This window comes from Saimiri boliviensis, chromosome 16 (genome assembly GCF_048565385.1).
Source record: "Saimiri boliviensis isolate mSaiBol1 chromosome 16, mSaiBol1.pri, whole genome shotgun sequence".
Lineage (NCBI taxonomy): Eukaryota > Metazoa > Chordata > Mammalia > Primates > Cebidae > Saimiri > Saimiri boliviensis.
In genome coordinates this window covers 68,805,296-68,829,855 of record NC_133464.1, presented here as the reverse complement: position 1 = coordinate 68,829,855, position 24,560 = coordinate 68,805,296, and the positions used below count along the sequence as shown (strand labels likewise).

At 44.5% G+C, this 24,560-nt stretch overlaps 1 protein-coding gene across 1 annotated transcript in view; it reads right to left on the bottom strand.

Moving 5' to 3' along the window:
* FOXO1 (forkhead box O1) overlaps positions 1 to 23,768 on the bottom strand; it is a 110,193-nt gene extending 86,425 nt beyond the window's left edge. The window contains exon 1 of the mRNA XM_010345010.3: positions 22,712 to 23,768. Coding sequence (XP_010343312.2) covers positions 22,712 to 23,338 — 627 coding nt within the window. The 5' untranslated portion in view covers positions 23,339 to 23,768. The remainder of the gene's footprint in view (positions 1 to 22,711) is intronic.
* Positions 23,769 to 24,560: the final 792 nt, after the last annotated feature.

The following is a 24,560-nucleotide window of genomic DNA, read 5'->3' as shown; positions in this document are numbered from 1 at the left end:
TCTCAAGTTTGACTTGCTTGAATCCAAACTCTCAAGGAGGGGAACGTAAAAACCACAAACTGCATTTTCATTTCAAAATTCTTAATGTTCTATTAGAAGTGTTTGTTACTTAAAATGTAATATAGGGCGGGGTATGGTGGCTCATGCCTGTAATCCTAGCACTTTGGGAGGCCGAGGTGAATGCATCACTTGAGGTCAGGAGTTTGAGACCAGCCTGGCCAACATGGTGATGGCTAAATGTAAAAATTAGCCAGGTGTGGTGGCAGTTGCCTATAATCCCAGCTACGCAGGACGCTAAGATGGGAGAATCACTTGAACCCAGGAGGCAGAGGATGTAGTGAGCCAAAATCACTCTATTGCTCTCCAGCCTGGGTGACAAAGTGAGACTCCATCTCAAAAAGAAAAAATGTAATACACATATATAAAACTTACCCATACGCTCCAAATACTGCAAACTTTGGGTGTATTTCCTCCCAAGTACAGCTATACAACAGAGCCTAAGATACTTCACACAAATGAAATCAGTTGACATACAATTTTATATTCCACTTTTTCATGCTGCCAGGCTATTTTTCCATCCCTTAAGTTCTTCTGAAGCACAAAAACAATGTAAGTCTTCAAAAGCGCCCTTATCAAACCAGCTACACAATTACTAGGAATGTTAGGAAAGACAGGTCTAAAGCAGGTGTCCCCAAACTTTTTACACAGGGGGCCAGTTCACTGTCCCTCAGACCGTTGGAGGGCCACCACATACTGTGCTCCTCTCACTGACCACCAATGAAAGAGGTGCCCCTAGGCCGGGCGCGGTGGCTCAAGCCTGTAATCCCAGCACTTTGGGAGGCCGAGGCGGGTGGATCACGAGGTCGAGAGATCAAGACCATCCTGGTCAACATGGTGAAACCCCATCTCTACTAAAAATACAAAAAACTAGCTGGGCGTGGTGGTGCGTGCCTGTAATCCCAGCTACTCAGGAGGCTGAGGCAGGAGAATTGCCTGAACCCAGGAGGCGGAGGTTGCGGTGAGCCGAGATCGCGCCACTGCACTCCAGTCTGGGTAACAAGAGCGAAACTCCGTCTCAAAAAAGAAAAAAAAAAAAAAGAAAAAGAAAGAGGTGCCCCTTCCTGAAGTGCAGTGGGGGCCGGATAAATGGCCTCAGGGGGCCGCAGTTTGGGGGCGCCTGGTCTAAAGGTTTTCTTTCTTTGGTTCTTATCTTATGATTTTATCTAAAAACATTCCATATAATCCTAATATCCATAAATATTTTTAAAAAATGAAATCCCCAGAATCTCAGGTCCGCTAAGTTTTAAGTCCAAGTATTTTGGCTAAAGGCAAAATATGTAATACAGCATAATTACACAGCTCCTTCCTCTGAGCACCTCAACTTGTCCTACAAATTCTTCTCAGCAGTATCATTAACCCCATTTTACAGATGACGACGCTAGTACAGCAGTGATATGACTTGTCTAAATATGAATTACCTGGTTACCAATCTAGAAACAGAACCAAAAACTCCTAGTATTTACTGCAAAATTACAGATCTAGGTTAGGCTCATGAGGGCATTTTGAAGAGCAAATGCTAGAGGGAATTCTGATAGTTCTAATGTGACCCCAACATGGGTTTTGGAATACTGTAGTGATCTAAGGACATTCTCCCAGGGCATGCCAGAAAATACATCTAACCAGCACCTTTCATCCAGTGATCTCAAAGCAAGTTTTCCATTGTTGTTATTGTGTTGGGTTCTTTTTGGGCTTGAGACAAAGGATCTCTCTGTTGCCCAGGCTGGAGTGCAGTGGTGGGATCTCAGCTCACTGCAACCTCCACCTCCCGGGTTCAAACAATTTTCCTGCCTCAGTCTCCCGAGTAGCTGAGATTGCAGACATGTTCCACCACACCCAGCTAATTTTTGTATTTTTAGTAAAGACGGGTTTTCACTATGTTGACCAGGCTAGTCTCGAACTCCTTACCTCAAATTATCCACCTGCCTTGGCCTCCCAAACTGCTGGGATTACAAGCGTGACCCACCATGCCCGGCCTCAAGGCAAGTTTTGCAGGCACTAGTACTGACTGGCCCATTATCATGCTCCAAAATTACAGGTGAGGAAAGTGAGAAAAAAGGAAATTAAAACAAACATCCCCAACAATCTGTGATTAGCACAGGACTAGACTCTTTCTCTCACCTCACCCCACCCCACGGGGAGCCAAGTAGGCAGAGCTTCCCGGTGGACCAACAAGGAGAGTGACAACTTTACTGCCTTTAACAGAAAAGAAAAGTCTACTGGGAGGGAAAGGCAGGGTAGGAGAATGAAAAGAAGACCAATTAGAAGCCAGAGACAGAGTATAAGCCAAATCTAACTGGAGCCAGAGAAAAAAATTACAATGTAAGATCTCCACATTAGTCCAGCGGGATATACCAGGTCACACATACAATAATGGCTCAGGAGCTTCTAAAGCATTTTATAGGCACTTAGAGGCCTTGCTTGGTATATACAACGCGTGGTCTGACTAGGTTAAACCTCTGTACTCTCAATATATAAAATGTCTTTGGGATTATTCGCCCAAAACACAGAGAATGGCAGTATTGTCTCCCATCCTCATTCAATCACAAAAACCAAACAACCCTGAGAATTAAACTCCTCTCACTAATGTTAAGAGACTTCTCCCGTCCATGGTCTCATATTCTCTAAGCCATAAATTAAAATTAAGAACTTTGCAATGTGAAGGCAGCCACCAACACTTCTCATCTCAAAGTTACTAATGTTAGCATTCAACACAGATGAGGCAGGAAGGTTGCAAAATTTGCTAAACCAGACTACAGCTGGAGACAGAGTTGAGACAACATTGAAAACACAAAAGCATTTAGTTCAGTGAGAATAGCTGGTGACATGCACGTCTAGAATACTGAAATGAATATAGTATCTTATCTCTCGCCTTGATATTTCTGCATTTTGTAGTTCTCTCTTCTCAAAAGTCAAATATGAGTTAACTACATGTCACAGTATGAAATGGATTGGGTAGGTGCAGTTTCAGTGGAAATTTATATCTATACATTCAAACTATCAGATGCCAGAAAAACTGTTTCTCTCCCCTTCCCTGCCCATTTTAAAGGTCCTAATTACCAGAACACAATGAAAGTAGCAAAACTACGGTAAGACAAACACACACTTACACACTTCCAGTTTAAAAGGTGGAAATACACAGAGGTAACTTCCATTTAGCTCACACCCCTAAGTCATTCTCCTTGTGGATCTCCTCTTTATGGGCCTTGTTTAAGGTGACTTGCAGCATGTTCACACCCAGTGTGAAGTGTATCATAATCACCTGCAAATATTTCTAAGTGGGATCAGTTCTGTTAATAACTTAATGACTATTTCTAAAGGTAATAATAACTACAACAAGATTGTTGTAGCAAACCTAAAACTCACACCAGCAGCCAGCAATGACCTTTAAAGAAACTTTTCATCTAATGAAACTTAGAGAAATTTATTCAAGTCAAATATTTAAAATGAGGGGGCTGAAAATAAGAAGGAAAGCAAAGAAGAGATGAAAAACTAGGGAGAGTAGGAGGTGATATAAAAAAGTACTCATTTTTAATATCAGCCATTTAGCTGTGTACCCTCAAAAGTCATGACACTCTTCATTTAGTGAATAATTGAGAACAGAACAGATAGACTTCCCACAATCTATATTTTTAACTAGTCTACCATGGATATCAGCCTTAGATGGGAAATGAAAAAAATTAATGAACGAAAAGTAAGCCTACTAATTGATTATCTGGGGGGGTGAGAAGGAACTGTGCTTTTCTTGTTAAAGCAAAAGTTGAATTCTAAAAGGTAAATACTAAATTCTAGCTTCAACAATTTCTCTCCACTTCATCAAATTTTGGATATTTGAACTTCATAACATTTCAAAAGGAATGTTGGGGCCCAGGACACACTACCCCAAAATATGACAGCAGGAGATCAAAATATGCCTCCCCAAAATATACTTCCTTGGCATATTTTGAGCTGGTTGAGATACTACAGACAGAGATATGACAAGAAAAACTGTCCTTTTTTTTCTTTTGTAAAAAGAAATTTGCATCTATAAAGGAAATCTACATCAGTAAAATATCTGTACCAGGAATAGGGCTGCTCCACACAACTTTTATTACTTGAGAGACTTTATTTCCAAGAGCAAGACAATTTTTATTTATCATATAATTCTTCCCTTCATCCTCGTACAACTTGTGTAGCCACTCCCCTCCGAAAATACCCCAAACCCTAATTCTTTTCTGTAGCTCAGTATACAATACAAGCTTCAATCAAGCAACTTGCATTATATTTTGTGGGACTCTTGTGCAAACTTAGGTATAAATAAAATGCTTTCTTTCTCCTGTTAGAGTCTACCTTGTATCAATTTATTTCTTCCTTCCCCTACCCCCAATAGAATCTTGCTCTGTCACCTAGGCTAGAGTGCAGTGACACAATCTCAGCTCTCTGCAGCCTCTACCTCCTGGGTTCAAGCAATTCTCATGCCTCAGTCTCCCAAATAACTGGGATTACAGGTGTGCACCACCACATCTGGCTAATTTTTGTATTTTTAGTAGAGATGGGGTTTCGCCATGTTAGCCAGGCTGCTCTCCAACTCCTGAGTACAAGTGATCCACCCACCTGGACATCCCAAAGTGCTAGGATCACAAGCATAACCCACTGTGCCCACTCATCTTGTATCAATTTAAATCATGGTCCAGCCAAAGAACCTAGAATGATGGGGGGAAGCAATTTTTCCCTGTCATATAGCTTCTGGTGCCCAATTTGGAGCATCCTTCACTGGCTGGGACACTACCAGGACTGCTCCAGCTGCACGACCCTGAGACCCTGGACAAAACGCCAGCTGCAGCTAAGACTTCTTACTACATCGGGCTCCCACGTCTCTGCCTGTAAGGTCTGGTCAAAGCAAGAGTGGTAAGAGCCTCTTTGTCATTTTCTCTATCTGTATAATCCCCATTAACTTATAGCTGAGGATGCTCCATAAGCTTCAATCATCTGACTCTTCTTCAAGTCACCAGTGCATACAAAACTACAATTTTTTTTTTATCCTGTTAAGTCTGTCTTATATCAATTTAATTCATGGCTCAGCCAAAGAACCTAGAGTAGAGGAAAGCCATTTTGTGTTCCCCTACAGGGATAATTATTGATGAAAGTTCTGATTACATTCAGAAAACAGAAGCACAGCCATAAACTTTTAGTTAGTAGCAGCAGAACATGCCCTTCCTCAGGTTGAAATAGAAATACGAATGGGCTAAGGGTTTCCCTTTGCAGCTCTTTCCAACTGTTACTTTGTACTGGCGATACTAGTAAAGGAATCACAAAAAATTCTTTCTATCATGTATACTTAGATGCAAAACAGTTCAAACACCCCAAAATGTCAAACTAGTCACACACAAAAAAATTCTAATTTAAAAACACAAAAACTAAATGTGATTTTTAGCATTTTCTTATTATTGTGCACTATTTTCATAGGCTCAGGCTTCCATAAAAAGCATGTGCATTCAACTACACCCAGCAGAAATAAAATTATTAATACTTTCTTACCGCATTCCAATTTTACTTTTTTCCTGTCTTCCTCCGCTGAAGGAGCCAAAATGTGTATTTCCCCCACACTATCACAGGAAACAAAACAAGGGAATTCCACCTAAATTGAAGGATGTCAAATTCCCAGGCTTCGCCAAGCAGGATGTCAAAGGTCATGCCCCATATCTGGCCAGCCCGAAATACTATTAATATATTTATAGACAGAATGAGTAATCACAAATCCAAAAGCTTTAGCCTGATGAAAGATAGAAGGGGCATTAAAAATTAAGTTTAAAAAAAATGAAAAAAATTAAGTTTTCCTAATTTTTCTTCAGCCTAGGTGGATATGCTGGCCTAGTAACATTCAGGTTCATCTGCACAATAAACATGATCTAACAAGTCATTATACTCTAATCAGCAGCCCTTGATGTGATGTGCCTTGTGCAGGTCTGCAGGAAGGTGGCTGTTAACTTGTTTCAGGCCAGAGTAACAAGATAGCAACCTGAGGGAGCAGGGACACATCCTCTGGAGAAGTGGGCTTTTGTGCAAAAAGCCCATCACAAACCTTAAGGTTTAATAAAAGTCAATGTCATTTTAAGTGAGTCTCAGCAAGCCACACAGAAACAAGCTTCATAAGGGCACATGACTAAGTGGGAAGGGGATGTCTTCATTTCAAATCCCTGGAGTGTAGTCACACAGTTAAGGATCACAGACAATTCTGTCTTGAAAAGAATCCCTCTGATGCATTACCCTAGATTCTGAAGTGTTTTAAGTTCTCATTTTATCTCTCTGACTTAGTTACTTCTTCCTCCCGATATCCTTTAAAATGAATTCTCTGAAACAAAAATGGGGGGGGGGGGGTGTAAATGAGGCTTAATTGGAGGCCTCCAAGTTGTCAATCATGACAGAATTGATGAGTTCTGTGGATAAAAGTGTTTTCCTTTTCCCGTCTTGCTATAAACACAGGAGGAAGTCATGGTTAGTCTAAGAAACATAACCATCAACAGCTTGACTTTGATTAAAATGTGCCCGTATTTTCATTACCAGGGAAATTATTAAGTAAGTTAAGCATTTAACATAACCCAAGATCATTTACATTGTTCAATGAGATCACAGGGTGCAATAATTATTTTAATTTTTTTCTTAGAAATACAATATATCAGGGCTGGGCGCGGTGGCTCAAGCCTGTAATCCCAGCACTTTGGGAGGCTGAGGCAGGTGGATCACGAGGTCAAGAGATAGAGACCATCCTGGTCAACATGGTGAAACCCCATCTCTACTAAAAATACAAAAAATTAGCTGGGCACGGTGGTGCGTGCCTGTAGTCACAGCTACTCAGGAGGCTGAGGCAGGAGAATTGCTTAAACCCAGGAGGCGGAGGTTGCAGTGAGCCGAGATCGCGCCTTTGCACTCCAGCCTAGATAACAAGAGCGAAACTCCGTGTCAAAAAGAAAAAAGAGAAGAAATATAATGTATAAGGCATATAATCAAATTAGGTAATACATTGAGAAACTGATTAACTTCAATCATACATCCTCCAATTGTTTGAGACAGGAGAAATTCACCATAAATTATGGGCTCAATCTGTACTGATATATTCCCTTCCTTTTATTCCACATCCCCCATATTCTCTACCCCTAGTTCAAAATAAAGCAATCACACTAAAGAATGCAATGGCACAAACTTTAACATTCAAACTGTTACAGGAAAGGGGTCCCCGTCCAGACCCCCAAGTGACGGTTCTTGGATGTCGCACAAGAAACTTCTGAGCAAGTCCCTAGAGTAAAGTGAAAACAAGTTTATTAGGAAAGTAAAGTAATAAAAGAATGGCTACTCCATAGACAAAGCAGCCCTTAGGGCTGCAGGTTGCCCATTTTTATGGTTATTTCTTGATGATATGCTAAACAAGGGGTAGATTATTCATGCCTCCCCTTTTTAGACCATATAGGGTAACTTGCTGATGTTGCCACAGCATTTGTAAACTGCCATGAGGCTGGTGGGAGTGTAGCAGTGAAGACAACCAGAGGTCACTCTTGTGGCCATCTTGGTTTTGGTGGGTTTTAACCAGCTTCTTTACTCCAACCTGTTTAATCAGCAAGGTCTTTATGATCTGTATCTTGTGCTGACCTCCTATCTCATTCCGTGACTTAGAATACCTTAACCATCTGGGAACGCAGCCCAGTAGGTCTCAGCCTCATTTTACTCAGCTCCTATTCAAAATGGAGTTGCTCTGGTTCACAAACCTCTGACAAAACTACTTTTTAAAAGGTCTGAATCTCAATTAAGCTGAACAGATTAAGAATATTTATTTCTGTAGGCCGGGTGCAGTGGCTTACGCCTGTATCTCAGCTCTTTGGGAGGCCGAGGCGGGTGGATCACGAGGTCAGGAGATCAAGACCATCCTGGCTAACACAGTGAAACCCCATCTCTACTAAAAATGCAAAACATTAGCCAGGCATGGTGGCACACACCTATAGTCCCAGCTACGCAGGAGGCTGAGGCAGGAGAACCGCTTGAACCCGGGAGGTGGATGTTGCAGTAAGCAGATACCTCGTCACTGCACTCCAACCTGGCAACAAAGCAAGATTGACCCTCAAAAAAAAAAGGATATTTATTCCTGAATTAGACACCACAGAGAGAACTGCAGGCCAAAAAAAAAAAGATCACAAAGAAGGGCAGTGACAACCTGAAGGTCCACTCCTCAAGCACAGGGACAGGTCCAAGCGCTCAAGAACAGGCAGGTAATTCTTGAAGCCTGTGACAATCATGCTTTTTAGATTTTTTTATTTTAATAATCTGGATTCTGCTTTTGTTTAGCTTTTTTTCTTTTGGTTTTTTTTTTGAGATGCAGTCTCAATCTATCACCCAGGCTAGAGTGCAGTGGCGTGATCTTGGCTCACTACTTCAAGCAATTCTGTCTCAGCATTCCATAGCAGGGACTAGAGGCTTGCCCAGCTAATTTTCGTATTTTTAGTAGAGACTGGGTTTCACCATATTGGCCAGGCTGGTCTCGAACTCCTGACCTCAAGTGATCTGCCACCTCTGCCTCCCAAAGTGCTGGAGTTACAGGTGTGAGTCACCATGCCCAGCCTAGTTTTTTTGTGTGTTTTGGTTTTTGTTTGTTTGAGAGGGAGGTGTCGCTGTCACCCAGGCTGGAGTACAGTGGCTCTATGCAACCAGTACAGAGTGCTCACTGCAACCTCCGCCTCCCAGGTTCAAGCAATTCTCCTGCCTCAGCTTCCTGAGTAGCTAGGACTACAGGCGCATACCACCACACCCAGGTAATTTTTCATATTTTTAATAGAGGTGGGGTTTCACTTCACCATATTAGCCAGGATGATCTTGATCTCCTGACCTAATGATCTGGCCACCTTGGCCTCCCAAACTGCTGGATTACAGGCATGAGCCACCATGCCTGGCCTGGTTTTTTTTTTTTTTTTAAGAGACACGGTCCCGGTGTGTTGCCCAGCCTGGCCTTGAACTCCTGAGCTCAAAGGATTCTCTGGCCTCAGCCTAGTGAACAGCCAAGGCTATAGGCACACACCACTCTCAGCCTGGCTTGGCTGGACTCTTGCTTTCTTTTTATTTATGAAAAGTACAATTTAGGTATAGCTCAGAACATTGAAAGTATCAAAATGGCATTTCAAAAAATACAAAGCACCTTAAAGAAACATCCAGGGCCGGACATGGTAGCTCACGCCTGTAATCCAAGCACTTTGGAGGCCAAGGCGGGTGGATCACCTGAGGTCTGGAGTTCAAGACCAGCCTGACCAACATGGTGAAACCCCATCTTTAAAAAAAAAGAAAGAAAGAAATATCCAGAATTACTGGAATATAATACCCTAGGAGAACAACCACAGAGCACAGAGGTCATAGCAGGGAAAATATCCACTCCAAAACCAGAAAAGATGTCAGTAACATCTAAACACACCTAATTACGGGTATCTTTAACCCTGATAATTTTCCTTAGCATTTATCTTTTTTAATTATACCAAATACTTCAAGAGAAAAAAAAAAAACAGTAAAATTTTGATGATTTCTAAAACGTAGTTGTCACCTAAGTGTTTTATCATAACCAGAAAGCTTTCATGTTAATACAAATGCATGACATATATACATATAAATATACATTTATAATATAATTTATTGTAAATCAATCCAGGTCCTACAAAATTCATTCTATCTCACAAATGTCACAAATCGCACAAACTGCTCCAGGCACACCAGTAACAGAAGACACTGAGTATAGGAATCTTTCAAATTCAACGTATGTAAATGTCATAATGGGCCACTAAAGAGAAAATTAAATCCTAAAAGGCTGAAGGAGACAGACCAATTCAGACACAGATTACAGAACTCTCAGGGTAGGATGATCCACAGGAAGCTTTCCCATTCATCACATGTAAATTTCATGATGGCCTACATACCTACCCATCCAGAGAGAAAAGTTTCCAATGCAACCAGCTTGGTGCCAAGTACACAAACAACCCCAGTTGATATTTACAAGTTTTGCAAGTTCCCCTCTCCTCCCTCCCCACTCCCCGCTTAGGAGGTAGCCCTGCAGAGAGTTCTGCTACAAACAGATGAGGTAACTACAACTCAAGACAGCCGGCTTTCTCCTATATTCAAATCACAGTATAGTATGATGGCAGGATGAAACCTACTGATGTGACAAATTGGTGATTTTTTTTTTTTTGAGACTGAGTCTCCCTCTGTCGCCCAGGCTGAAGTGTGGTGCTGCAATCTCAGCTCACTGCAACCTCCACCTCTCAGGTTCAAGTGATTCTTCTCCCCTCAGACTCCCAGAGAGCTGGGATTACAGGGACCTGCCAACACATCTGGCTAATGTTTGCATTTTTAGTAGAGATTGGGTTTCATCATGTTGCCCAGGCTGGTCTCGAATTCCTGACCTCAGGTTATCTACCCGCCTAGGCCTCCCAACGTACTGTGATTACAGAGGTGAGCCACCATGCCGGCCCAAATTGATGATTCTGCAAATTAAACCTCACAGCTCATAAAGCCACATCATCTCAGACACAAAACTATGGTGACTGAACATACTTATCTTGATGTTAACTATGCAACCCTACCCTGAAAGTTAGAGAAGAGAAAAAAACTTTTTCATGTCAATATAGAACAATTAAATCCACATTGTGACTGTCACTGCCTCAAAAATCCGCCAAAATAAGAGCTTCTGGCTAAATCATATGCAAACCATTTCCTTCGATCTTGCTTCCAAGCAACCAAAATGTCTCAAGTATTTGACGTGTACTAGTATGGACCACTCCCAAACGTTTATGTGGTTATTTTGTTTTCAAGTTTTGAAGGACACAATATTTATGAGGCTGGGAATTAGTTGTTCAATTATAATTTCTCTCTCCAAACTAAATTTGAAATCTAAATGCATTTCTTCCCCCTGAGGCCTGCCCCCCAAGACAGAGTCTCTCTCTGTCACCCAAACCAGAGTGCAGTGGCACGATCTCGGCTCACTGCAACCTCCAACTCCTAGGTTCAAGCGTTTTCCTGCCTCAGCCTCCTGAGTAGCTACCGTAGTAGCACACACCACCACGCTCAGCTAACTTTTATAATTTTAGTAGAGACAGGGTTTCACCATGTTGGCCAGGCTGGCCTTAAACTCTTGACCTCATGATCTGCCCACCTTGGCCTCCCAAAGTGCTGAGATTGCAGGCGTCAGACAGTGCCCAGCCTCTAAATGCATTTCTTTTCAGATACAGAATGCAGGGTGCCTTTTCACTCTCACCCGTGCCACCACTGCAAAGATGAAGACCCTCTTATTCTGTGCTGGGGATTCCTCACTCAAAGAGGGGTTTTCCCTCAGCCACTTCCACGGCAGGCTTCTGAGCATGGTAGGCTTCTGAACATGGTACCAGCGGAGGAAAGACACTAATTTTTTAATTAAAAAAGGAAAACCAGTATGAAAGGAGAGGGCAGAAACACTGAGGAGACAAAGCCCAGTGCCTCCAGGCCTTAGCCAACTCTTCAGAATGCCAAGCCATTGAAGAAATCTTTATCTTCCCACATAATCCAAATGTGGATTAGCCAGAAGCTCTTATTTTGGCAGATTCTTGAGGCAGTGACAATCACAATGTGGATTTAATTGTTCTATATTGACATGAGAAAGTTTTTTTCTCTTCTCTTTTTCTCTTCTCTTCCTCCTTTCCTCATTAGGCCCAAATAAGACTTAGAGAATTAATCACGCACTTTGGCTTTTTTACTGCAGTTACAAAATGCAACCACTGAGTTTCCCTCCCTTTCCTGATGCCAGGTTCACTTAGCTACTTTCACATTTTTAACGGAGCAAATTTGGCCCCTCACCAGTATGTACTTTTTAAGTGCTCACCAGTACTTACAAAGGCAGTACTCTTAACAACTTCAATATGGGGGAACCATAGTTGTAAACAGAAACACATCTTTTTCCCCTCAACTTGGATGCTTTATCATATCTCTAACATAGAGATATGGTAATATAGAGATTCCCAAAACCATGACTTATTTTCCAGATTGTGAGGAACAGCAATTGAGGAAAAACTGCTTATCCAAGAAATATCTTTAATCAAATAAAAAAGAACAAAAGGATACAAGGGAAATCTTCCCTTCCACCCTCTTTCTCATCACAGGTTCGCTTTAATCAGGTAAGATGGGTAGGAGCTCCACGGCTGTTAAGTTCATGGGATATATAATTAGAACCAGCTTTGTAACTGGAATTGCACGAAGAATGAATGACATTGTTATTAAGGCAAATGCCATCTAGGGAGAAAATACATCAAAGCAGAAAAAGATTTTCTCTTTAGGTCTCAAAGATCTGTACAGAGACGCTGGAACCAAGTAACACTGAAAAAGTTGGCAGCGTGGAAATTTCTGTGTGGCTGGCCAGAGATACATAAAAGATAGAGTGGGGCTTGTTGGAGATAACAGCACTTCCCAGATGAAGGGCGCTGCAGTGTAGACCAAGGGGCCACAACACTTCAGAGGTGGTACTGGCCTCTGAGAAGGCAGAGGTCTCTAAGAATTAAAGAACTCATATGACTCAAGGTCAGCAGAGATAGGCTACCTTGGAAGAAATGATCTACCTCCCCTCCCTAAGGGAGGTAAGACCCTACTACATTTCTACCCTTCAAAATTAGAACCAAGATGAGAAACGAGTTGAAGGATGATGATGTTTTACATAATACCTTTACTTACGGAAATGAAAAAAAACAAAGATGAGCGGTTAATTCTGAACTTCACTGGATCTACAAACATCAGTAGTGGTCGGCAGGGCATGGGAGCTCACACCAGTAATCCCAACACATTGAGAGGCCAAGGTGGGCAGATCACTTGAAGTCAGGAGTTTGAGACCAGCCTGGACAACGTGATGAAACCTCATCTCCACTAAAAATACAAAAATTAGCCAGGCATGGTGTGCCTGTAATTCTAGCTACTTGGGAGGCTGAGGCAGGAGAATTGCTTGAACCTGGGAGACAGAGGTTGCAGTGAGCTGAGATTGGACCACTGCATTCCAACTTGGATGAGAGTGAGACTCCATCTCAAAAAAAAAATTAGGCTGGTCAATTCCGTGTCGTTTCCTAGTTGGTTTTGACTAGTTTTCCCTGGCATCATTAACAATCATGCAAGTGTGAGATCCTAGTATGCTTTGAAAGCTATTTTTTCCACATGGAAGGTAACTGAGACATTTAATAAAACCTCATGGTAGTGGGCTTTTTCATTTACTTTAACTGTCTCCCATGACTGAGCAGCAGTGTATCTTTTAAATAAAATGTTTGCTTCTACGGATACAAACATATTAGTAAAATAGCTTTCTGCATTTTTTTTTTTAAGGCAGAGTCTGTCACCTAGGCTGGAGTGCAGTGGCACAATCTCAGCTCACTGCAGCCTCCACCTCATGAGTTCAAGGGATTCTCATGCCTCAGCCTCCTGAGTAGCTGAGGCCACAGGTGTGCACCACCACAACTGTTTTTGTATTTTTAGTAGAGACAGGATTTCACCATACTGGCCAGGCTAACCCCTGGCTTCCAGTGATCCACTCACCTCAACCTCTCAAAGTGCTGGGATTACAGGTGTGAGCCACTGCGCCCAGACAGCTTTCCTCAAAACTTGTCATTTCTAAATGGCTGATAAGTTTTAATTAATCTGTATCTGTGCCTTCTGATGTACCACAATGCTGTTTTTATTGCATAAACCTTTTGGTTCAATATGAGCTAGTCAGACTCACTCCAAGTATACTTTACACTGAATACATTCAGTCCTGTTGGCCTGCATGGTGTCAGTTTTGGGTTTGGCCTAAATTTAACCTCTTCTGGATCTACTGAAATACCCCACATTTTAATCTTCATTCTTGCACTTGGGTTGGTTGGAAGAGAAATATTACAATGAGAAAGCTATTAAGAATATCTAATACTTAGCTAGTGCAATATTAGAACTGACAGTTAAATTTTGAAGTATCTCTTCAAGCCAATATTCCTTTACAATTGCCTTACATATATTTTGAAATTCCTGACTTCAGAATTTCTCATTTTTCAAAAAAAAACAAGAATTATATTTAATAGTGATCTTTCTTTCTTTGAATCACTGTTATCAGGACACTGGACCTCAATGAAGTTAATTTTAAAGAACAGATCAATCAAAAAGCTAAATACATTGTAAATGCCAATTATTCACATTAAGTCAATTACATAATCGGTTCTATGTATAACCAAATTCCATATGTTAGTTTCAAAATTGGCTATAGTACACTGGCTTTAAATTGCATCCCATAGGTCTCCATATTTACACAAGTGTGTTCCTAAGAAGCTACATTTTAAAATGTTTTTAATGTAATCATATTTTCATTTCTTATGATGCAAAAGCAAAAATATCATTTCGTAAGTTTGATCTATAACAAAACATTATTTTCATATGTCCTTCCTACCTAGACTTTTTTTTTTTTTTGACACAGAGTCTCGCTCTGTACCACTCTGGAGTGCAGGGGCACAATCTCAGCTCACTGCAACCTCCGCCTCCCAGGTTAAAGAGATTCTCCTGCCTCAGCCACCCGAGTAGCTGGGACTACAGGCATGCACCTCCATGCTCAGCTGATTTTTCTATTTTTAGTAGAGACAGGGTTTCACCATGTTGGCCAGGATGATCTCGATCTCGTGACTTTGTGATCCGCCCGCCTTGGCCTCCCAAAGTGCTGGGATTACAGGTATGAGCCACCGCGCCCGACTCCAACGTAGACTTTTCAAACTTTGTATATATTTCATATGTCTATCACTCAGAGAAACTGATGCTTCCTGTATTTTCAGGGCTTTATGAATTCCAGTCTACCATCCCAAAAATGTATCTTGAAAATCAGATCAACTGATGGACAGAAAGGTGGGCATTTACACAAATATATGATCAAGCAAGTATAAAGAAACAATAACAGTAGAAAAGGTAGTAGGTATTAGAGCGTTCAATTTAAGATTCTTCCAACTTTGCTGAATGGCTGAAAATATTCATAGCAAAATTGTAAGGGAACAATCTCTCATCCCATTTTCTTTCTCTTTTTTTCTTTTTTTTTTTTCCGAGATGAAAGTCTTGCTCTGTCACTCAGACTGGAGTGCAGTGGTGTGATCTCGGCTAACCACAACCTCTGCCCCACAAGTTCAAGCGATTCTCCTGCCTCAGCTTCCCAAGTAGCTAGAACTACAAATGAGTGCCACCACACCCGGTTAATTTTTGTATGTTTAATAGAGATGGGGTTTTGCCACGTTGGCCAGGTTCGTTTCTAACTCCTGACCTCAAATGATCCGCCCACCTCAGCTTCTCAAAGTGCTGGGAGTATAGGCATGAGCAACTGTGCCAGGTCCATTCTCCCATTCTCAATGCCTGGTTCACTGGCCAATACAGAACTCCATTTTTCTCTAAGACACTTAACTCTTCCCACTGTGTACCACAGTTATTTACGTGTCGCATCTAGTCTTCCTACTCGGTCTACGTTTTGAGTCATTGCTACCACTCAAAAGCACCTAGTACATTTTGTACACAGTAATCAATCAACAAATAAATGGGAAAAAAAAAACTATGACAATCTGTTGAAAATAAAATAATCACTGTTCTTTAGTTATACTACTTCTTAAACTATTCTCACATGATACAGATTGTGATACTCTCAACACACAGGAAGCTGAAATATAAAAGACTCATGTTTCAAAAAAGAATTTTTTTTCCTAACGTTATTTACAATATAACTGAGAAGCCAAGACATGCATACATTAAAGTTAAATTATACATAATACACAGCAGCATGTATTAAAAGATTATAAGATATTCACTCAGAGGGCAAAAATTCCTCTGGGCAGGAGCCAAGATTGGAAGTTGGTGAACTGACTTGAGCCTTGCAGACTGAGCAAGATCTGCAAAATTTGGGGACACAAGATGATCTAAGCTCTGGGGACAGGATGGTCTAGGCCCAATACTAAAAGCTAAACTAGGGGAATGGTTAGAGGGTGGGAACTTAAAGTCTCAGCAGACCCTGAGAAGGAAGAGTTAAAAAAAAAAGAGAGAAACAAGAGTTAACAGACTTGGGAACACTAAACACCAGGAGAGTGCTGAAGAGGACATTAAGGTTTGCGAACTAGGGAAAGAGCTAACTAGACCATTAACCCAACTGGGGACCTCGAGATGAGCCATCTGAGAGCATGGGGAAATACAGTATGTTTGGTTTTAGACATACTGGATTTGAGGCAAAAGTGGGACATCCACAGCCGTTAGGTAATTGGACACACAAGGCAACAGAGAAGTAAGTTACTTAGGAAAAGACCAGAGAAGAAGTCCATGACTAGTCCTGAGGTATATTTATGATTGAGGATAGGAGAAGGAAAAATAAGTGAACCAACTGGAGAAGCCAGATGACAAGACGACCAGGTAGTACATTGTAATCAAATCCAAGAAAAGAAAGGATTTCTCAAAGCAAAGTTAAGAAAAGGAAGACAGACACACACACACACCCAACTCCCATAAAGCGTACAGCTTTAGTGATCATCAGAACAAAAACCAGAACTGGGGGCTACAGAGGCTACTTCCCTGCATAGTTCTTCCGCGACTTTTTTTCCTCTAATGAACATGGCTTGAAATAAAGGACACATTTTGAATTTATGCCCCTATTAAATTAATACATGAAGGTAAAAACTCACTAAATGATATGATAAGGAGCTGCAGATTTACCATTTCAGTTGTGTTAGGCTTAATGTCAAAACTAAATTGCTTTTTTCTTTTTAACTTTTATCAAAAACTATGCAAAAATGGTAAAAGGAAAAAAAAAGCAGCCCAAATGCCTGCCAAGTGGCAAGAATAAGTCAACACTTGACTCAATTATTTGCAGTGCTTAACCTACTAAGTTGATAAGCCATAGGCAGACTGAGTGGAGTAAACTGGGATGCTAATGAAAAAAGAAAGTTTTTAAAAAGCTTGAACCACATAAAATAACCAACGTACAAAAAGGTATTTTTCAGGTTTCATATGTTCCTTATAGACTACAGATATCAAGTAGTAATATCTACAAAGAATTTCTGTGCCACTGACTTGATTTTTGTTCATCCTCATCAGCAACTGGCAAAGAGGAAGATGTCTTCCACACTTAAAGTATTTGTACACAGTATATCCCTTAGGCACCAAAATAAACACTTTTTCAAGTGCATGTGGTCTACTCTGTTTCACAACTGAGGAACACCACCAGAAGTATCAGAATTCTGTATGCACCAAGAAAAGGTGGAAGGTTATATGACGCCAGTGAGATCCTGGGAGGTTGAGCGAGTCTCTTCAAGTTGTTGCTACAAAGGCAAAGGCAAATCTTGAACTGCAGGGAAGCAGACAAACTCCCACACAATCGAAAACTCTGCTTTCCGCATTCACTATGTGGTATTTACACTGCCTTTCCAAGAGGAAGCCCCAAAGCTACAGCACACATAGGCCAAAAAATGGCTGGGTAAATTCCCATGATGCCAGAGAACTGGGTAGTTTCCAAGGGCAGAGTGTTCCAGAAAAATGCAAATCATTCAGGCTTCCCCAAAGAAATTCCGGCCAAACGCAGCTGCTATCTTAGAAAGTCTAATACAAAACTGCAGTTTAGATGCTTGGATGAAAGGGCTAGAAGCACAGGACAGGCAACATGTTTACACTCTACAAGGATTCTAACTCACCACTGCATATTCTTCTCCCTCATCCCCATTTCATATCGCCTCTGAAAAGATTCCCTGTGTGTGCAGAGCATGAAATCCATCAATACCTGTGTTTGCCGCCAATGTGATACCTTTCAGCAATTCTGGGGTCCTGAAGACCTTTAACTTTTTCCAAATTTACAGTTAAATTTGAGAATTAAAATGCTTTATTTTCAGTAATCAAGTGTTTGTCATAAAAATTTAAAAAATTAAAAAAAAAAAAAGGGCCTGGCTCCCACCTGTAATCCCAAGTACTCTATACTCAGGAGGCTGAGGCTGGAGGATCACTTAAGCCCGGGGCAGGCAGAGGCTGCAGTGAGCTGAGATCAAGCTACTGTACTCTTACCTAGACAAGAGTGTGAGACCCTCTCTCAGAAAAACAACAACAAAAACAGTATCACTTAAAAACAGTGGCCAATCTTCTCAACCATCCCCTGAACCAAGGACTTGCCACAAAACCATCTACAAAAAGTAAAGTTCTTGGGAATCTGAAATAAAGTATTCTGATTTGGCATCTATCTTGGAATTTCCGAACAAAATGTTTCAGGTGTCACAAACATTCAGGTAACTTTCAGCCTTTAATAAGACGCTACATTTACTGCATAACCCCCTCACCCACTTTGAATTCTTTCTTCATTCTCATTTCCCCAAATACATATAAAGGATTATCAAGGCTTTCTTTAAGGTAATTTCAGTGACAATCCAGAAGTGAGAAAGATGGCTCAGATACCACTCAATCTCACCAGGATTCTCTCAAGTCTAATGTGACCATGCAACAAAAAAAGCAGCCATCTTTCTAACGGGATCTTTGTGGCTGGTTAAATTACCTACAGATTATACTCAAATTACAGAATATTTATTTTAAAATATAAGAAAATCTACTGTCAGTTCCTAGGCCAAATATAAGAAATGTCACTCCAAATTAAAAATTTATGTTAAAGATAAAAAGCTTTGGAGCCAGGCATTGCCGACTTTGGGAGGCCAAGGAGGGTGGATCATGAGGTCAGGAGTTTGAGACCATCCTGGCCAACATTGTGAAACAGTCTCTACTAAAAATTTAAAAATTAGCTAGGCGTAGTGGCACTCTCCTGTAGTCCCAGCTACTCGGGAGGCTGAGGCAGGAGAATCACTTTAATCCAGGAGGCCGAGGTTGCAGTGAGCCAAGATCACACCACTGCACTCTACCTGGGCAACAGAGAGAGACTCGGTCTCAAAAAAAAAAAAAAAAAAAAAAAAAAGATTAAAAGCTTTATCTTCAATTAAAATCAAAGAGGCATCCTCTAGTAAAACAATTTCTTTATCCAGAGTTAAGTGGTATAGTCAAAGTCATTCTTTTAACCTAAACAGTGCTAAACAGTGTTCCAAATAATATTCAAAACAAGAGGGCCAGGCGCCGTGGCTCACGCCTGTAATCCCAGCACTTTGGGAGGCCCAGGCAGGTGGATCACAAGGTCAAGATATCGAGACCATCCTGGTCAACATGGTGAAACCCCGTCTCTACTAAAAATACAAAAATTAGCTGGGCATGGTGACGCGTGCCTGTAATCCCCAGCTACTCAGGAGGCTGAGGCAGAAGAACTGCCTGAACCCAGGAGGCGGAGGTTGCGGTGAGCCGAGATTGCACCATTGCACTCCAGCCTGGGTAACAAGAGCGAAACTCTGTCTCAAGAAAAAAAAAAAAAAAACCCTCAAAACAAGAGTCAACTCAAAACTGCCATTTATTTTAAAATTAGGAGTTCACAATACCACTTCCCAAGTTTTAGAAGGCTTTCTATGTGAGAAAACAGGTCATGGAAATGAAGTTTCACTATTTATAAATACTGCACTAGATTTAGAAGATCCCGGGTTTTCCAAAAGCCTTAGGTTTCACCTTGTGTGTGACTTTATGGCAATTCAGGACAATATTAAAACAAGTGTAAGACATTTAACTTATCATTCCCACAAACACAAAATGCATATCCTTCAAATATAACCAGCACTTAACTATCTAAAGAATGACATTAAAAGTTTTCGAATTCATTAACAGCTTCCTAACTAGTTTGTCCTATGCAAATGACTCAAACTTTCAGGCAGGCCCCAGGAAGTAGCACACAAGAAACTATTTAAGATTCAGTCTAATTCCCAGTAGTAAATCACAGGAAATAACTTTGTTCCAAAGCAACTTCTCCTCGGTCCTAAAACAGGTAAGTTTTGGTTGATTTGCATTTAAAAACTGGATTTAAGTTAAAAGTCATAATAAAATTTCTCTTTTATGAATCTTAGAACAGGAATCTTTCAGATCTGAGAGTGAAACTTAGTTTTAACAAGTAACTCGTTTTTATGAAACTCTAACCAGAAGACTAGTTATGAGTTAGAACAGCTCAGGTTGTTTCTTTTCTTCTTAAAATACTCTTTTACTCAAACTGAAAAAGCACTTGCTGTAATCCGACTTAAATCAACCGACAGTACACCTGAAACATTTACTCATTTGAGAAAGGCAGCCTGATCCAGAGCAAAGCCCCATTAGGCTCCCACTGGGAGCTGCCCGCCGGCCTCCAATTCCAGACAGTTAGTCCTTAACAGGTCTCCTAGCTCTGGCAATTTAAAACAACAAAAATAAAAAAAATAAAATAAATAAAATAAATTATTCTCCCATTTAAAAAAAAATAAAAAAAAAAGAACAAGAACCTGGTAAAATGGTTGCAAAGATGATTTAACATCAGAATCTATTTTTTAAAAACCTAAATCTTAAAAAGTATAAGTTATATTCCTAGTTTAAGATTAACACACTCTGACAATGCCATTTGAGACGCAAAACTAAAAATATCCCAAACACTGCCTTTATCTTTAAAGAAAGGCACTCCAGCAAGTTGAAGTAGGTTGTATCCATTTCCAAAGAGTAAAGAATGGTGTAAGTATACACTGTACTTTGAATGTAAAAAAAAAAGGGGGGGGGGAGGGGGCGGGATTTTATTTAACGGCTAATACTCTGTAACAGCTGAATAGATTTGATAGATGAGCAAGTAAGTCAAGTACTTAAATTCAAATGTTAAGTAAAACAAGACTTGGCAGACAATTTCGATTTTGTGACTTAGAAGAATATATGCCGAGCTTAAAGGTAAGTAGACACTTTACGTTTTCCAAACACTTGGTAAAATTGCATGTAATGCCTGGTAATGAAGCGATAAGTGATACCTTTACTCTGAAACACACTTTGGAAAAAATAAAATGTATCTTGAACTCCTCCAGTAACTTCAATATGGTGTGAGTAACTTAACCTTTTTGACACGCATTAACCACAGGGATGACACTGTATGTAAAATAACCTCGGTTTAACAACTGCGCAGCAAACACCAATCTTTATTATACTATACAGTCGACATGAGAGGCGAGGAAACTTTGTTTAAAAAGGTGTTTAGCTCGGCCGGGCGCAGTGGTTCACGCCTGTTATCCCCAGCACTTTGGGAAGCCGAGGTGGGTGGATAACGAAGTCAAGAGATCGAGACCATCCTGGTCAACATGGTGAAACGCCGTCTCTACCAAAAATAAAAAAATTAGCTGGGCGTGGTGGTTCGTGCCTGTAATCCCGGCTACTCGGAAGGCTGAGGCAGAGAATCGCTTGAACCAGAGAGTCGGAGGTTGCAGTGAGCCAAGATCGCGCCACTGCACTCCAGCCTGGCAACAGAACGAGACTCCGTCTCAAAAAAACAGTGTTTACTCAACTAGTCAACCTTTACAGCAATTCTACCACCGGTGACAGTGAGAAACTGTCAGCTTGGGGAGGCCGCGCGGCGACTGGACCTCGCCCCCGGGAAGCCTCCCCGGACCTGGCCGAGGCCCTCGGAGTCGGGAAGTGCCTACCCCAACGCTGAAGTGTCTCCTGGCCACCTTCTGAAAGGCAAAAATCCTTTCAGGCTTCGCTCCCTCAACGCGCACCGCCACTCCGACTCCGTCAAAACACTGGTCGCAAATCCTCCCGCCTGGGCCCCCGCGCCCCCATCTGGACCTCCACGCTCAAGAATAGGGTAGCAAGGCAAGAAAAGACGCACACATCCCAGCCACTGGCACCCCAGGGCAGCCTCTGTGTTTCTAGCTAAAAGCCTAGTACCAGGGGCAAGACCGGATTCGGGCGCTCCCCCACTGGGGAAGCGCGGGCCCCACGGCGCCCGGCCCGGACGCGCTGGCCCTTTAAAGGCGCTAGCTTCCTGCGCCCAGAGCCCCTCCCTTGTCACCGCCCGCGCCCGCCCCCGCCGAGGGTCACACTTGAACTTTAGCTCGCCCCGCGCGGCCGGGCGCCGGCGCTCCGCAGGCGGTGGCCGCCCCTTCGCACGTGTCGGAGGCGCCACCTCGGGATCGGGACGCCCGGCCCCCTGAACTCGAGGCCACTCCGGAGAAAACCAAAACAAAGCAAAATGCGCACCGCCTTCAGAAACTGCCTGGCCGGCCTTACACCGTCCCCAGCCGGTCGCGCTCGGCCTGTCCCCTCCACCTGCAGCCCGGTCCCGGGACAGAGAGACTCCGGGGACCCTTGCTGCGCCCTCCCCCGCCGCGCGCGGCGGAAACAGCTCCGCGGCGCGGCCGGAGAGGACCCGCCCTCGCCCCGCGGAGGTCCAGGAGGGAAGGGGCAGCCGAAGCAGTCAGCGCGGGCCGTGGGGGTGCCGCTCCCGGCGAACCCCTTTCTCCTTTCACCGGCAAACTTTTCGGCCGCTCTGACGTCCACTTCTTGACGCATTCTTTACTTAGTTCCCCAAAGAGCCCCTTTCCGCGTCCCACGCGGACTCTAACTGGCGTGCGCGCACACCTACTGCGGTCTCGGACCGACCCGGGCGAGCCCACCGCGACCACCGATTCTCGCCCGCCCTCCTGGGCACGCGCTGCCCTCCTGCCCCGCACCCTCGGGCAGGGCAAACCTGCACAGCTGCGCCCTCGCCTGCCCCACCGCGCCCCCAAGGTCCGGGCCGCGCGCAGAGGCCGCTCACCTTCCAACCCGCGGAGCTGTTGCTGTCACCTTTATCCTTGAAGTAGGGCACGCTCTTGACCATCCACTCGTAGATCTGCGACAGCGTCAGCCGCTTCTCCGCCGAACTCTCGATGGCCTTGGTGATGAGATCGGCGTAGGACAGGTTGCCCCACGCGTTGCGGCGGGACGAGCTGCTCTTGCGCGGCTGTCCCGCGAGCGGCCCGGCGGCGGCGGGAGGCACCGGTGGGTGCTGCGGCAGCGGCCCGGGCGGCGGGGGCTGCGGCGGCGCTGGGTGCAGGCAGCCCGCCTCTGGGCCCTGGAAGTCCCCGCACAGTCCCCCGGCGGCGGCTACGGCAGCCGCCGCCACCGCCGCCGCCACGGAGCCGGGCGCCTGCGGGAAGTCCTCGTTCTCCTCCAGCAGGCTCAGGTTGCTCATGAAGTCAGCGCTGACAGCGGCCGCCGAGGCTGAGGGCAGGCCCGCCGCGGCGTCGGGGTTGGCAGCCGCGCCGCCCGACGGCGCCGGGCTGGAGGTGGCCGAATTGGACTGGCTAAACTCCGGCCTGGGCAGCGGCCAGGTGCACGAGCGCGGCCGGGGCAGCGGCTCGAAGTCCGGGTCGATCTCCACCACCTGGGGCGCTTCGGCCATGGTGACCCCCGCCCCTCCCCCAGCCGCGGGAGAGCCAAGAAGGGAAGAGCGCAGCACTGGGGGCGGAGGGAGAGGGGGCGCGAAGAGACGGTCCGAGATTTGGGGGGACGAAGCCGGTGCGGCGAGCGGACGGAAACTGGGAGGAAGGCGCGGCGGAGTGCAAGCGCGAGCCCAGAACTTAACTTCGCGGGGCCATCCACATCGAGGCTCCTCGGGGTCCGCCTCACGGACTGGACGGCGGGCCAGAGCCGCCGAGCCGGGGCAGAGCCTGCGCCGCGCTCCCGCTGACACGGCCGCGGACGGAAGGACGGACGGACGCCGCGGGCCGCTCGCTTTGCCCGGCGGCGCGCCCGCTGCGCTGCTGCCTGTTGAATGTGGCGGCGGCGGCGGCGGCGGCTGCAGCAACTACGAGGCCGCCCGACTTACGGGATCTGCCGCCGCCCCCCGCCCGCGGCGGCGCGCGCGCCGGCCCGCCCCTGACCGACAGCTCACGCAGCCAATGGGCACGCGGCGCCGCCGCCCGGGCAGCCAGTGGGCTCCGGGCTGGGCGGGGCCCGATTTTCCACCGGGAGGCGGCAGCGGGCTGGTGGGGGTAGTGGGGTGTTTTTCTCTTTCACACACCTTTTTTATTTTTTTGGATCTCTATTATTTTCTGGTAATTCTCGAGTGTTTCTGTGATTATCTCGCCTTCTCAGTGTTTTAATTGCTAGGAAGCAAACCAGCGTGGAGGTGGCGGCGACACTTTGTTTACTACGGAGCTGCAGAGCCGAGTCCTCGGGAAGCCCGGGTGGGACACGGCGCTCGCTACGCCCTGACCTCGGCTGCGGGCCGAGTCCGGCGAGCGGGCAGGGCCCGGGGCCGGGGGCGCGGGGGCGCGGGGTGGACGGGCGGAGGCGGCCGCGCGGAATTCTACTCAATAGCTCCCTCCTGACTCCACCCACGATGTCTTTGCTGAGCAACGTGGGGAATCGATGGGTTTTGTTTTGGTTTAATGTTTTCTTTCGCTGCGATCTGTCAAGTCCTTCGGTCCCCGCACGGGCGGCACACGCCCCCCGCCCCAGGCGCCGCGGCCCCCTGCGGTCGAGTCCGCGCCTAGGGTGCCTTCTCCGCGCCCCGCGCCCACCTGTCCGCACCCCCCGGGCTCAGCCTGTGCCTTTCTGTCGCCCAGCCGAGCAGACCGCAGCCGGATTCACTATATTCTTGACCTTTTTTAAAGGCCTAA